Source organism: Lynx canadensis, chromosome D4, assembly GCF_007474595.2.
Source record: "Lynx canadensis isolate LIC74 chromosome D4, mLynCan4.pri.v2, whole genome shotgun sequence".
Lineage (NCBI taxonomy): Eukaryota > Metazoa > Chordata > Mammalia > Carnivora > Felidae > Lynx > Lynx canadensis.
In genome coordinates this window covers 61,123,322-61,139,454 of record NC_044315.2, presented here as the reverse complement: position 1 = coordinate 61,139,454, position 16,133 = coordinate 61,123,322, and the positions used below count along the sequence as shown (strand labels likewise).

The window sequence follows — 16,133 nt, the reverse complement described above, 5'->3', positions numbered from 1 at the left end:
CTCTCTCTGCCCCTCCATTTGCGATCTCTCTTTCTCTCTCTCGAAATAAATAAACATTAACAAATATTTTTAAAAATAATTAACAGGAATAGTTGCTTATGTTTATCGCGTGGTGTCCACTGGCCTCCCTGATCTGCGAGGCTTGGACTCACGGTGAATCTCTCCAGCCCCGTGGCTCCTGCATTGCCCACGAAGATTCCCGCGCTGGGCTCGAAAGCCAAGGCCCGGGAGGACCGCTGGAAGGGGACATGGCTGTGCTCCTCACAGTCCATGAAGAGGGTCACTTCCTCGCCCTGGACAATCACTGCAAAGCGGTTCCACCTGTGGGTCATCACGGGCACTAGGAAGGCAGCAGCCTCGTGGGACACGTGGGAGCCTGGCTCTGTGTAGTAGAGGATGATCCGCTGGCGGCCATCCTCCACACCCGAGAGCCGCAGGCCCAGGTAGATGACCTTCTGGAAGGCATCCGTGATAGCAAAGAGCACACCGCCTGTGGCGCTGCTGGGCTTCACCGTGACGGTGATGGCAAAGTCCCTGAAGAAGGTGGGAGGGATGAGGGTCCTGGCCGGGCGGCCGACGTTGGCACCAGGCCCGAAGCTGTAGGCTGGGAAGCCACCATAGCCCGTGACAAAGGACACGGATGAGGGCAGGGGGACACCGATGAGCTCCGTGAGGTCCAGGTGGCCCGGAGAAAGCGATTCTGCAGGGAAGGAGACAGAGGCCATGCCTTACACATATATTCTACCATGCTTGGAAATGAAGAAATAAAAACTCACAAGCGAAATGGGATTCCTCGGAACCCCACGGTAGTGCCTTAATTACTGGCTTTCAAACTTTTTTTGACAATGACCCACAATAAGAAATGCATTTACATTGCAACACAATATTCCCCCTTCAATAGACATATACCTGTAACACTGAAACCAATGTTTCAGAAAATATTATTTTTTTAATTTTTTAAATGTTTATTTTTGAGACAGAGAGAGACAGAGCATGAACGGGGGAGGGTCAGAGAGAGAGGGAGACACAGAATCTGAAGCAGGCTCTGGGCTCTGAGCTGTCAGCACAGAGCCCAACACAGGGCTCGAACTCACGGACCGCGAGATCATGACCTGAGCCGAAGTCAGAAGCTCAACTGACTGAGCCACTCAGGCGCCCCAACATTATTTATTTTTAATACCCACCGGGCACTCTGATATTTTCCTCTGTTTCAGAATTCTTCTCTTTTATTTTCTTAAAAGCATGCTGGCAACGACTCACTACATTGATTTCATTAACCACTAAAAGGTCCTGACCTACAGTTTGGAAAACTTTGAAAAATATCTCCTAGAATATTCCTAGAATATATGATGTTCTCCCATCGACTCAAAGACTGTTCCTCATTTCTTTCTATAAAACTGGGTAAGTTTGTTTTGTTTGTTTAGAATGAGGTCTACTGTTGAAGTGTCCCAGGGTGTGGGGGACAAGTAGGGACAAAGCGAAGTGTTCCCAGACCTCAGGGCAATGAAATTCACATCATCATCATCATCATCATCATCACCATCATCATCATCACCATCATCATCGTGGACATTCCCTGAACTCTCATTCTGTGCCCGACCCTGCTCTGAACTCTTCACACACATCAGTTCATTTAATCCTCACGACAACTCTGGGAGGGTAGGTGCTGTTAACCTCATTTTACTTCCAAGAGAAGTTAAGAAATTTGCCCAAGGTAAGTTCCCTCAGAGTTCAAAGCCAGGGCAACTGACCCCAGAGTCTGAGCTCTTACTGATACCGCAGGGCTGCACTGTGGCGGCCTGGAAAGGCCCCCAGGCTCAGGAGCCTTGGTGCGCTGGGAGCAGACTCTGGGTTGGCTTGCAGGGATGTGCACCCGGTCCCGAGGGGATACCCACCATGCCAGCAGTGTGATTGGAAGGCAGGTCTCAGGGACTGGTGGACAGGACCCCTGCAGGCAGGACAATGGACATGCAGGACCCTATGGCCTCAGAAGTGAAGCCAGAGCCTGAGGATTCAGCCCCATGAGGAGGTCTGGAGTGAGGGAGGGTCAGAGTGGAGCAGGGTCCTTCCCCAGAGACCAAGGGGCAGAGCAGACACCTGGTGACTGCCTGGGCTACGGCCAAAAGCCAGAGGATCCTGAGAGCCTGAGTGACCACGGGGGACTTGGGTTTGTGTCCAGAGAAGACCCAAGCCACTCAAGGGCGCCATGAGTAAAGCCCTGTCTGACGAATCAAGCCTGCCTCTCAGTTTACACCTTGCCCCTGTCTGACTGGACAACTAACCAGCTGTGTGACCTTGGGTGAGTCATTTCACTGCTGAAGACTGGGTCTCCTTCAACGATAGGGGCCCCACGAAAATGATGAAATGACACCATCCACGTAACCCTGGTAAATAGGGTGGCAATGCATTGAACATTCACTATTCTTTCCTTTTATTACATCCACTCAGCAAGCCCGAGTTATTGCCCCCACTGTGCTGACAGGGAGAAAAGAAGGCCAAGATGGGGTGGGGGGGGTGGCCTGGACACCCTGTCTCTGTGCCCCTGAACTCCCCATACAGATTATAAAAACAACTGGGTTTTTCATATGGGATTTTACTTAGTCCTCACTGCAGCCCCAGGGACTGCCAGTCTCCCACCCTACAGATGAAGAACCCAGGCTTGGGAAGACGGAATGACTCCCTGAGTTACACAGTAAAAGTGGCAGGTGTTTTCAAGCTGTGACTGGTCTGACCTCAGGTTGGTTCACTGCCCAGTCTCATAAGCTGGGCGGGGGGTGGGGGAGGGCGGTGCTCCGTCCCAGGGGCCTGTGGGTAGCCCAACCTAATTGGCCTGCCATGCCAATGACCCTTTAGCAGCATGACGGTGCAACTGAAGCTCTGGGTGATCGAGGAAAACCCAAACTTCCCTGGAGGATGGGAGAGAAAGAGATGCCCTGACTCCAGTGCCCCACCCCCCAGCACCCCCAGAGAAGGCCACACAAAGTCAGCAGCTAGCCTGCGTGTGTGTGCGCGTGGGTCGCAAAATTATTATGGAATAGTTAGGACATACCAAAAAAGTGTAAATAATAATATGAGACACATATTAAATGTTAAAATGGTCAATTTTGTGCCTTTATGTCTTGCCATCATTTTATTTATTATTTATTGATTTGTTGATTTTTAATTTACATCGAAGTTAGTTAGCATAGAGTGCAATAATGATTTCAGGAGTAGATTCCAGTGATTCATCCCGTCTGTATAACACCCACTGCTCATCCCCACAAGTGTCTTCCTTAATGCCCCTTTCCCATTTATCCCACCCCCCCACACAGTCCCTCCAGTAACCCTCTGTTTGTTCTCTTAGGTTTTGTCCCCCTCCCTGTTTTTATATGATTTTTGCTTCCCTTCCCTTGTGTTCACCTGTTCTGTGTCTCGAAGTCCTCATATGAGTGAAGTCATATATTTGTATTTCTCTGACTGACTTACTTCGCTTAGCATAATCCCCTCCAGTTCCACCCACATGGTTGCAAATGTCTTGCCATCATTTCGAAAGGGAGTAACTGTATGCGAGGACTGAAGGAAATAGCATGAGGTGCTGGCACATGCTCAATCAATGGTGGGAATTATCACCCTCATCACCATCATCGTCATCATCATTGACTTTCAGGTTCAGAAAGGAATCTCAGAGGTCCCCCAATATGATCCCTACCTGAGATGTGTGAACCCCACGCTGTCCAAGATGGCAGCCATTACAAGTGTGGCTGTTCGGCACCTGAAATACAGGTCATCGCAACTGACCTGTGCCGTCAGTGTAATATACAAACTAGATTTCAAAGACTTAGTTTGGAAAAAAGTCTTAGGAAAAATATCTCATGAATAACGTGTATATTGATTACATGTTGAAATGATAATTAGGGGAAGGACTGGGTTGAACAGAATACATTATTAAAACAATTTCTGAGGAATATTATGAGGAACAGGCATGTGTCCACCACTCTGCTTAAGAAAGTACTGATTCAGGGGCACCAGGGTGGTTCAATCAGTTAGGGGGCCGACTTTCGGCTCAGGTCATGATCTCACGGCTCGTGGGTTCGAGCCCCACATCAGGCGCTGTGCTGACACCTCAGAGCCCAGAGCCTGCTTTGGGTTCTGTGTCTCCCTCTCTCTCTGCCTCTTGCCCGCTCACATTCTGTCTCTCTCTCTCAAAAATGAATAAACGTTAAAAAAGAGGGGGGGGGGATAAAGTATTGGTTCAGCAGAAGCTCTCACCACTCTCCAATCCTATTCCGCTGGCCATGCCCCAAAGACAGCCTCTCTGAGGGATGTGGTGTGTATACTCCCATGCATGTCTTTGTTTGTTTACGATGTGAGCATGCATGTGTCTGTGACAGAATGCAGAACCACTGTGAGCATCTCTAAACCTCATGTCAGTGTTGGTATGCTGCACGTATGCCTTCTGACACTTTTTTCCCCATGAAAAATTGTTATTTTTTTAAATGTTTCATTTATTTATTTTGAGGAGGGGAGGGGCAGAGAGACGGGGGGGGGGAGGGAGAATCCCAAGCAGGCTCCACGCCGTCAACAGAGAGCCCAATGAGGAGCTCAATCTCACAAACCGTTAGATCATGACCTGAGCCAGCATCAAGAGTTGGATGCTTAACCAACTGAACCATCCAGGTGCCCCTCAGCATTGTATTTTTAAGACTGATCTGTGTTGATGCAGGAGGCTCTGGATCTCATATTTTCACAACAGCACTCTATGGTATAAACAAGCCATACAGAGTGGCTCACTTTTCTGCTGAGGGAAAGGGAGATTTTCATCACTCTTCAAAACACTTACTGCTATGTACTTCCTTCCACACATCTCCTCATGCTCACCTGTGCAGGCAATTCCACCCGAATTATCGGGTGACATGAGGATGTACACCTGCAACTTCACTGAATGCTGCTAAAATGTCCTCTGAAGTTCTCTGAAGTGCTACTTTTTAAAATTAGGACAGGGGCGCCTGGGTGGCGCAGTCGGTTAAGTGTCCGACTTCAACCAGGTCACGATCTCGCGGTCCGGGAGTTCGAGCCCCGCGTCAGGCTCTGGGCTGATGGCTCAGAGCCTGGAGCCTGTTTCCGATTCTGTGTCTCCCTCTCTCTCTGCCCCTCTCCCGTTCATGCTCTGTCTCTCTCTGTCCCAAAAATAAATAAACGTTGAAAAAAAAAATAAAATTAGGACATAAGTGACACATATAACACTGTGTAAGCTTAAGATATATAATGTGTTGATTTCATACATTTAAACGTTGCAATATATACGTATGTGTATATATAGGTATATCTATTAGCTTTAGCTAAAACCTCCATTAACATCACATAACTATCGTTGTGTGTGTGGCAAGAACATTTAAGATGCCACTGTGCCGTCTGACATGCCCACCAGCAGCGTATTCTTACCAACATTTAGGGGAGGCAGGGAGATGCGAGCAGTCTGTGGGGCTTTTCAGCTATAGCAATAACGTTTACTTCCTAAACTAAGCAATATTCAAAAGAAGTATTCATTGTAGTAATCTTTGTAGACCGCGTCTTGGAAAATATTTCACAACATTTTAGCGAAAACAATGACCCGTCCTCAACAAAAGAGCAAATGTGATCATGTTGGTGCCCTGCCGAGAGTCTACTATGGCCACCCAGGGCCCTCAGCGTGAGGATCAGGCTGCTGCCTCCCGGCTCCAGAAGGCTCTGTGGTCTGGATGCAGCCACGCTCCCTACTGCCCAGCATGCCCTGACACAGGCCCTGGAGGGCCCCGCACTGCTGCGGGTCCTCCCCTCCACAGCAAGTGCCTCTCCCTCGCCACCCACACCACCTCACCCCCTCAGCTCTTCTGCCAGGAGAACTCTTTCTCATCCTGCAAGACCCAGCCCTGGCCTCACCTCCCCGGAAATCCCTTGTCTCACCTCCTGCACCCACACCCTCCCCCTCCCCTCTGGAAGTTGCATTAGAAGCCCTCTCAACACACGCTGGGGTCCCCCATCATAGTTCTCAACACACTGCATGTCACTGTGGGGTCACTTGTCTCTCCCCATCAGACAGTGAGGACAAGGACCACGCCATCCATCTCTGTGTTCCCAGTATCCAGCCTAATTCTGATGAGTGAATGAATGAATGAATGAATGAACAAATAAATGACTGCATGACTAAAATCAAACCCCTCATTTAAAAAAGGTGAAACTGGGGTTAAAAGAGGGAACAGATTGTTGGCTACGAACTCAGATCTGATCCTCAATCCAAGGCTTTTCCTCTCCAGTTTGCAACTTGCACTAAAACAGGAATTAATTTTAAGTAGGAGAAACCCCAGAAGGCATAAATGAAAAGGCTGATAAATCTGGTTAAATTTAACTGCACAGAAATTCTTAAAGTTCTGCACAGGGAAAAAAAAAATCCCACAATGTCAAATAAAATCTCAAACCGGACAAAAATATTTGCCACATATGCCACAGACAACAAACTAGTTACCTAATACACAAAACAGATGAATCCACAGGAGAGCCACAACCAAGTGGAAAGATGGGAAAAGAATAGGAAATTCTTGCCACTGTAAAAAAAAAAAGAAAGAAAAAGAAAAGAAAAGAAAAAAGAAAATGGCTCTTCAACCTCTGAGAAGACACTCACGCTCATTCAGAATGAGAGAAATACAAGTTAAGGCTACGCAGAGACACCATTTTCCCTCTCAGACTGGCAAACATCAGAATGTCAGAACACTGAGTCGGCAAGGGTGCAAGGGAACGGGCCATCCCCACCTCTCTACCCTCGATGGGCCGTTGGGACCATCAATGCGTATGATGTCTGTGGGAGGCGCTCTGGCAATATTCATCAAAATGAAAAGTAAACATGTACTCCTTGATCCAGAAGTTATACTTCTATGGATTTTTTTTTTAATGGATGAAGTTCTGTATGTGAAATAGAAAGCATGTACAAGAACGTTCATGGCAGCATTGTTTAAAATGTATCTAACTGTCCATCTTTGGTGGCATCACCAGTTTTGATACACCATGCAGCCTTTGAAAAGGGTGATTCCTTAGGTACCAATACAAAATAATCAACAAGATGTATTAAGTAAAAACAGACCCCCAAAAAGGGGTGCAGAACAGAATCACTATCAGTTGGAAATGCATACATTAATACATATTTCCCATACAAATATATATATTTTAAAATATATATGTATTAGAATATCTCTAGAAAGATACAGAAGAAACTAGGACCAGAGACTGTCTCTAGGGAGGGGAGGTGGTGGGTGGGGAATAAGAACACACTTTCTTTTCTCTCGATACTCTTTTGTACTTTTTGAAATTTTATACCATATACATGGTGTGAAAAAGACATTTGCATATTGTAAAGGCATTAACTCCTTCCATCCCCTTTTAGAAACTATAAAACCTTTTCTTCTTGCTTTTCCTCCCTCAGATACAGCCTGTCTTTGTACCGAAAGAAAGGGGGAAGGGAAAGAGTGAAAAGAAAAGACATAGAAATGAAAGCAAACACCCCACTGAGATTTCTTTTCTCCCCTCCACGGTTTAAAGATAAAAACAAAACAAAACCAAATGCACCCTGCTGACAGCCGTGCTTTCTTCTTCCCTGACCCAGTGTAAAGCTCTTCCTCCTGTTCTAATCTCCCCCCTACTGAGAAGAAGAGAAACCCCTTTCTGGTGGGATGGTCCAGGTTTGGACAATGTGTCCTTCCACAGGGAGTAAATGGGCCAGAGCCGCTCATCCAGTCACTGGCTTGTTTCCAAATGGTGTCCTGAGGGTTTCAGGGACAGGTGGGGGTTCAGGGGACCTGGAGGCAGAGGCAGAGAGGCCAGGAAGCCTGTTTCAACCAGCCCAGCGCTGCCATGGCTGGTACAGCCCAGGCTTCCACGTGGCCACTCTGGAAATTCTTTAGTCCCAAAAGAATCCTGCTTTAAAAAAAAAATATCACAAATCCATCCAACCTCCTTGCTTTATAAACAGGAAAATGGATGGTCAGGTAGGGAGCTCCGTGACTATGAGCCACAGCCAGGAAGTAGCAGATGAGCAGCGAGCAAGGATGGACAGAGGGGAGGTGTGATTCTGCCCCACTGCCCCAGCCCCTTCCGGGCCCAGGCGGTTGGTTGGCCAGCTGGAGAGTGGGCAGAGGAAGCCACCTGCAGAGGAGAGTTCCTGGCATTGGACAGAGCTGGGTTCAGACCCAGCCTTTGCCATTTACCAAGTGGGCAGCCTCTGGGTGGATGACTTAGCGGAGATGTGGGGACATTCAGCCATTCTCACACGTGGGGATCCAACAAAACGAAGGGTGGGAGTTGCAAATGCTCAGTAGCAACCAGGGATTCTATTTGATTTGAAAGGTATAAGCTTAGCCAAAAGCAAAGTGTGCAATGGGAACCCTTCCTAATCGCCCCTGCCCTCCTGCTGCCCAGGTCCCAGCTGCGTGAGGGAAGACAAGTGTGCAGGGGCCTGGCGACAGGCCTTGTTTCCACTGGGTTGGCCACAGAGAGAGCCAAGCTACAATCTACAGGAAGCCCGAGTCAGTCCAGCTCTGCTCTCAGCAACCCCAACCTCCCTCCAAACACAGCGTCCCACAGCATGGCGTGGTGGGGAGCGACCCCTGGCCTAGAATGACCCATGCTCAGGGCTGCGCTGGGCCTGCTGGCTCATTTTTCCTTGGCTTCGGCGGGAGGGCCACCTGCTCTGGTGGCCACCAGGGAGGGGAGAGAGAAGCCAGGGAGCCAAGACAAACAGGCCCAGCAACTTGGTCCACAGGCTTGTCCTGGGATGGCTCTGTGCTGGGCGGGAAGTGGGGAGGGCGTGGGGATCACAGCTGGTGGGAAGACATCCCGCCATCCTGGGGGCTCAAGTTCAGAGGGGGCAGTGCGAAGGGAGGTGGCGGTGTGGGGGAGGGGGGAGCCGATCCTGGAACTCTCTGGCCTCAGGAGCTTCGGGCCCTTGGTGGGAGGGGGCCGCACTTCTCCACAGATAATAACACCTATCTCATAAAACAGCCGTGTCACTTGAGTGAACTAATACACCTAAAATGTTTAGCACCCAGGAAGTGCCAGGTTCAGAGTCCGAGGCCCTGGTTAAGGTCAGTGACATGAGGCTGAGGCTCCACATCTAACAAGGACCTCACTGCTCCTTCATCTCCTGGAGACCCACACGCTGCCTCATTTCCATGGGGTTAGGTCTATGGGGCCAGGAAGCCCTCTGGGCACAGACACGGCCCAGGTGGGGGAGGCAGGACTCATAAGTTGAGTGCCAGCTCTGCCACTGACTCCACCTGTGCTCTCCTGGGCAAGCTGTTCTCCCTCCTGACCGCCGTTTTCCCATGTGCACTTCGAGGAGTTAGACGAGATGGGATCTCAGAGCCGGAGCCGTTCTGATGTATTCTAGGTATCTTCACTCCCTTCAAAATACCTCCTGGGGCTGATTCCGGCTTCAGTCTTGATCTCTCCCTTCATCAATGCATAGGGAGAGCTTCATCTCCAATGGTGGTTTTTCAACACACTTTTCCAATTCATGAATTGATAACACTTATAAAGCCCCCAATTTCTGCCTGTGTGCCATGGGGGGATATGACACTGAATCTAGAGTGCAGGTGCCCAAGAAGCTCATGATCTAGGTGTCTTGGTTAGCAGTCACCTATTCATGCTACTTATAAGCCCAAAGCCTTCAATGGCTCCCCAGTGCCTTCAAGATCAAGTCAAAATTACACTGAAGAGAACCTTGGCTGCATTTCTTCATTGTCTCTTCCCCTCTCTCTGTCTCTGCTTATGCTGTTTCTTCTAGTTCCCATCTTCTCACAGCTGAGTCATCCAAGCTTGCTCAGCTGCACTCCAAGACACCAAGCCCTACTCTCACCCTATACACAGAGCCACACGCATCAATCCCTCCTCTAAATACTCAAATCAGGGCATACAGCAGGCAGGCAGTGCCGTGGCCTGATGAAAGGGCAAAGACAGATGCACAGGAGCCTCTCTCTCCTCCAGTCTTTGGCTCAGGCTCCTGAGAACAGCTCTGGGCAGCCCCTCCCAAGGGCACAAGGAGGAGGGATCAGAAAGCTTTAGAGATGGACCAGGCAGAGGAAAATCTGAACAGTCACTGCAGGGTGCAACTTTCCTCCCAGGGGTCCAAAGCTGGTTTCCATGGAAACCAGGGCAGATTCCTAGCAATGAAGAAACAAACAAGGCAGGGTTCAGGTTTTCCTTCCACACAGATGACAGCAACCTGGCCAGAGGAGGTGATGAACAGGAACCCTTCCCTCTCCTCCTCGCAGCCACAGACTCTAGGGCATCTGGTATTTCTCTTCCACAGTCAAGCCTCAGTTTCTCTTTCTGTGCAATGGGCTGGTTCAGCCCTTCCATCTGTGGGGTGCTGAAGCAGTGCCTAGGACAAGCCTGGGCTTTGGAGCCTTGCCTCCCTGGGGAACTGTATTTGGCTTCGCAAAGCTCCATCTCACAGATGATCATCTGGGACCTGAGCCCAGCGCTCGCGCTTGTTAGCATTTAAGGCCGGAAGGAGCTAAGGAGCGTTCCTCTGGCTCCAGGTCAACAAGGGCTGCAGAGAAGCCAGACCGGGAGGGAGGCTGAGGACACCCCGGGATCCTGCATGGCAGCGGCCCCTGGTGGCCACATGGAGAACGACGCCTCCATGAAACACAAGGAAGGCTTCCCAGGCTACAGCTGTGAGGGACACTGCCTGGGCCTGGGGAAACTGGGAGAACGGGGATCCCAACAACCAGAATCAGAGTCAGAGGTCCGGGAGGGTCCCAAGAGAGCAGGTCTGAGGTCACGCAGGTTGCTGTGGTCAAGCCACACCTAGAAATTAGATGCCTACCTCCTACACTACTGGTGGGAAAGCCAAAGGTGTCCCGCCCACACATCTCTCATTTCCACCTATGGCTGTGAAGACCCACAGAACACTTTATTCAGCTTAAATGGGGACTAAAGACTCCTTCAGGCTGGTTGGCATATTCCACTGGGTGCAGGGGTGCAGACGATCCTACTCCCTGCCCCCTACTGGGGCTGGAGCCTGTAGGCAACGATATGCAGGTAAAGTGGGGGTGACCACCCTGGGAACCCCAGCAGAGCCTCTCTGGCCTGGGTTTCCCTGCACCCAGGCCCCGGGGAGAGAGGAGTTCTCCAATACCTCCTTTGCTCCAGCAGCATAAACTGGGGAGCCTCAGAAAACCAAGCGTCCCTCCCCTTGCTCCTTCTCAGGCCATCCTGCCAGGGAGGCAGACATTCTTGCATCTTCTCAGGACCGCTCTTACCCTTCCCTTCAGACATTCCTACAGGGACATGGCCCCTGAGGACTCTGGGTTATCAGATCAGACCTCCTGGCTTGTGGCTTCCCTTCCTCTGACTTCCCCAGAGAGACAGGGAGCTGGGAGTTCAGCAAGCCACAGACTCTATGCAGGAAGAGCACAGCTCACCATCTGGAGAAGCAGTTTCCTCCACTACACGGCCACCAAAAGGCTATGTGCCATGTGCAAGGTCTCCGTGTGCACATCTCCACTAATGGGGAGTTCATCTCTCTCCTGACAACCCTGACCACTGCTGGACAATCTTTAGTCCTCAGAACTTTCTCCTGATGGACCCAGGCATATCTCCCTTAGCTTGCACCCGCCTGGCTGGGCCCTGCTCGGCACTCTGGGACCACACACAAGTCGGCCTTGACTTTTGCATCATGGCCTCAGAAGCATGCGGCGAGGGAAACGGCCGGCCTGGGAGGCAGACTGCCACTAGCTCAATGTATAATCTTGAGCAATCCCTTCTCCTCTCTGAGCCTCAGGCTGATGGTTTCCAGAGGCCCCTGCCAGGTCTGCGAGTCTCCGATTCGGCATCCTTCTTTTCTCCTGCCTGTTTCCCAGTTCCTCTAACCACTCTTAACCGTCCATTCCTCCAGCCCACAGCCTTCAGGCCTGGAAGGAATGACTACAACAGGGAGCAGGACAAAGCCAGTCCTCCCCACAAACTTCCTGGTCTTTGGGCAGCAGAGCCTGGCCAGAGGCGTGGAGCACTGTGCCCAGGAAAATGTTACAACTCTGCCTGTGAGGAAGCATCGCCCCACCCAGGCGGGAGCCCACGGAGGCTCCCGGCTCTACCTGACTCCCTTCTCGAAGGAAAAGGGACACAACAGAATTCATGCTGCATGGGATCCTTCTGCACCCAGCAAAGATGCAAAAGCCTCTTAGAAAAACCTACCACCCAATGCATTTCTTAGAAAAAGAACCATTTTCCTGCCAGGGAAAAAAGTCCTGGATCAACTTAGAAAGGAGACCTGGGTTTGGCAACAATCAAAGACCTCATTTTTCTGAATTACAGAGGAGCATTTTTCTACATGTAAACTTAGAACGCCTCCTTCCCTTTTCCGGTTTTCATATATAGCATAGGAATTTTCATGCTCAATGAAGTTACTGTGTGAGCTCTCCTCTCTCTCTCTCTCTCTCTCTTTCTCTCTCTCTCTCTCTCTCTCTGTCTCTGTCTGTCTCTGTCTCTCTTGCTTTCTTGTTCTCTCAGGCCTTTGGCCTAAACTGAGAGAGGGATGGTTTTGAAGGTGCCTGGATGTGGGCGGAGACAGGCAAGGTGTGGGCACTGTGGCTTGGCCACCCCACCCACCCGGCAGGAAGGAGAGGCCATTTCCCCACTCAGCACCTGCTTCAGCTTCCAAAGCATCCTCTCACCTGAGCCCCCACCAGAAGGGAGGCAAGGCAGTGGTCATTCTCTCATTTCAAAGAGGAGGAAATTAAGCCCCAGAGAGGGGAAGTAACTTACTTGAAGCCCAGGGCAGGACTCAGCACGGAAGACTCAGTACTAGGCTCTGCCCGTTACAACCCATGGCCTCCCGGGTTGCCCTTGGGACCCCTCCAGGTGCACCTGCACACCTCTGTGTCCTCATAGTCCCCACCCATCCCTCCACCCAAACACGCCCATCGCTCTGCACTCTGGTGGTGAGTTCCCTTCTCTCTCTGATATGACTACATATGGGCATAGACCATGCGGACCCGTCTCAGCCCCCAGTGCCAGAAGAGCCTAGAAAGGATGACCTAGGAATGCAGACAGGAAGGAAGCACAGCAACAGCTAAGATTTACTGTGGGCTTGCTGCGCGGCAGGCACCGTTTAATGACCTTTCCATGAATCATTTCATTCTCCTCCTGATTATGAGATAGATAATATCATTATCCCCATTTTACAGGTTTACAGACTAAGTCTTGGAGAATTAATTACCATTCTAAGGCCATGAGGATAATAAATGATTAAGGTCAGGATTCCAATCAGAATGGGTGGTATACCGTGGTGGGAAGGTTCCAGCCCTGGCCACACATCACAGTCACCCAGGGAGCTTTAAAAAAGACATAGGTCTGCCCCTCCAGCCTGGCTCTGTGGGCTCAGTGTCTTCTAGGGTCTGGCCTGGGTAAGTCTGATGCCCTCTCCCAGTTGGCAGTCACAGGTAAGGGTAACCCCCCCACCGCCACCCCCAGGCTTTGCTAGCAGACAGACCTGGGCTGGAGTCATGAGTTTGCCACTACCCTGTGTGTGACCCTGTGGAAGCCACTTCACTCCTCTGGGCTGTATGTGGGGCAGGAACAGAGGCTGGCTCAGAGTCATCGTGAGGATGGACAACACAGTGAGGGCTGCGCCTAGCAGGGGGCTGGTGTGTCTAGAACTCAGCACCCACTGGCTGACTCTGGGCCCCGTGCTTCCATGCCCTCGCCAGCCAGCCTCCAACTGTTAACCATTATAGAATTAATAATATAATTGGATAAGTAGGCCCAGCAACTAAGGAACTGAAGAGTTTAGCCTGGAGAGAGTATAGTATGACTCACTCATTCTGAGACCCAGGTCTGCTCACTACCACCTCCTAGACACACACACACACACACACACACACACACACACGTGTATGCTACCCCCTCAGACTAGGCAGAAATTGGCTCCAGTGCAAGAGTAATATGCGAGCCTCAGGAAGCATGCAGTGAGCCCTGCTGTCTTATTGCAGTGAGGGTCTTGTCTTCAGACCCCTCCTTCACCCCTTTTTCACACTTGTTCCAGAAAACTGGGTACAGAGCCATTCCAGGGCCCACGTGCACCAGGTGGCACATGAAGGCCAGCAGGTGTGGGCAGGCGTGAGCATCTGGGAAGAGTTTTCTAGTCAACTCTTCTCGATTTATGGACCTTCCTTTCCCATTTGGGGAACAAAGACTCTTTGAGTGTGATGAGGGCCTTGAATCCTGAGGATGACATCAACTGAAATGAGTCATCACTCCCAGCAGGCAGCTCTGGAGGACTCCACTCAGGGCACCGCGAGGAAAACTCATGGAAAACGGGCATGGAGGGGAAGGGGCCTGTCGGGGGCACAGGAGGGATGCCGGATGGGAACATGCATTGGCCTGCTGGAAGTGGGCGCCCAGCAACCCACAGCTCCTGAAAACTGCCAGGCTCAGCACTAGAAGGGGACAAAGAGCCAACAGCTGGAGGCCAAGCAGGGTCAGTGTGGACATCTGGACCAGAAGGTTTCAAACTTCATTCCCCAGGACCAGGGGTGGGACTCAGGGGAGGGGGGGTGCACCGCAGGAGAGGGGAGATGGAGAAGGCCTGACTGTTGGGCTCCTAACAGACACAAGTATACAGCCACACGGACACACATACACACACAGCACACACTCACCTGTTTACAACACACCCACAAGCATACTCACACACACTAATGCATCTATTCATACACACACGTTCACATGCACACATACACACCCTCTGACACCTCCACCCACACTCATCCCTCAGACACACTCATGCAGTCACATACACACTCATGTACTCACACACACACACATTCGTTCATGACACTCTCCCACACACTGACACACAATCGCACAAACTCACCTACCCTTATACGCACACTTGCACCAAAGCAACTCAGACTTCCTTTGTTGAACATATCCAGTTCCAGTCACAGCCTCATTTGAAGAAGGTTCTGTAGCTAAAAACCAACCAACCAACCAACCAACAAAAAACCACCATCAAAACCCTTTCATGTCACTGACATTCACGTTGAAGCATTGCAAGGGAAGACATGGGCCTAGGGCCCCACGGAGAGTCTGAAGCCCACTCTTCCTTCCCCGGCTACCTCTTTAAAGGTTTGGAGATGTTTGACTACACTTCCTACACACAGCGTTTAGGTTTCTCTAATGTGGGTACATTTTCCATATTTTCCCCCTCATCAGTAAAAAGCCTTCTCAGAATATCCGATTTGGGTCACGTCTTCACAAAGCACTGAAACCAACTGACTCATTTTCTTAGAAGCAATGCTAGAAACGGTTGCTCCATGAACAGCTGGCTTGCATACATGGCCAGATACACGGCACACAGCCTGGCACAGGCAGGTGCCCAATAAATGTCAGTTTCACGAACATACGAGTGCACGCATAGCAGGGGCTCATGTGTATTGAGCCCTGACTGGGTCCTGGGCACAAGGGCTTTACCAGCATGGTGGTTCTCAGCTCTGGCTGCACAGAAGAATCACTGGAAGACTGCCAAAAATACTACTCCCCATGCCTCACTCCCAGATATTTCAATTCAGTTGGGCCATGGCTGGGGCTGGTGAAGCTGCACAAGCTCCCCAGCTGGTACTCATCCACAGCCCCTGAGTTCTTCACAACAACCTCATTCTTCTTGTGCCCAATCTACAGGTGTGGGGACAGAGGCAGAGAGAAGTTAAATAACTTGCCCAAGGGCACACAGCTATCAGGTCCCAGAACTGGTGGCTTTAAACCTTCATCTGTCTGGTGTGAGGAGTTGAGGGTTCATCTGCTCCTTTCCAGGAATGTCACTTCAATCTGAGTCTGATCCACTCCAGGAGCACACCCTGACCTCTTAGCCTTCAGTGGCCTCGAGCCCATCTGCTTCTCTATCCCCAACGCCCTGATAGCCCCTCCCCATGGCTCTTAGCATCAACACAGCATCTCCTACCAGCTACCAGAAACAGGGCTCTGTGCCAGCCAGAGACAGTCTCTCTTGGGCTTCCTCTTCTGAGCAGATCTGGGAGGGCCAGAGACTCCAGGCCTGCTGGCCCCTGGGAAGCCACAGCTCTCATCTTGGCTGACCGGACATATTTTCAGTGCTAGAAGGA

At 50.6% G+C, this 16,133-nt stretch overlaps 1 protein-coding gene across 2 annotated transcripts in view; it reads right to left on the bottom strand.

Moving 5' to 3' along the window:
• Positions 1–16,133, bottom strand: part of COL15A1 (collagen type XV alpha 1 chain) — a 108,396-nt gene that overhangs the window by 69,569 nt on the left and 22,694 nt on the right. For both annotated transcript variants that reach the window (XM_030293220.2, XM_032595535.1), the window contains exon 3: positions 153–700. In XM_030293220.2, the coding sequence (XP_030149080.1) occupies positions 153–700 (548 nt within the window). The remainder of the gene's footprint in view (positions 1–152; positions 701–16,133) is intronic.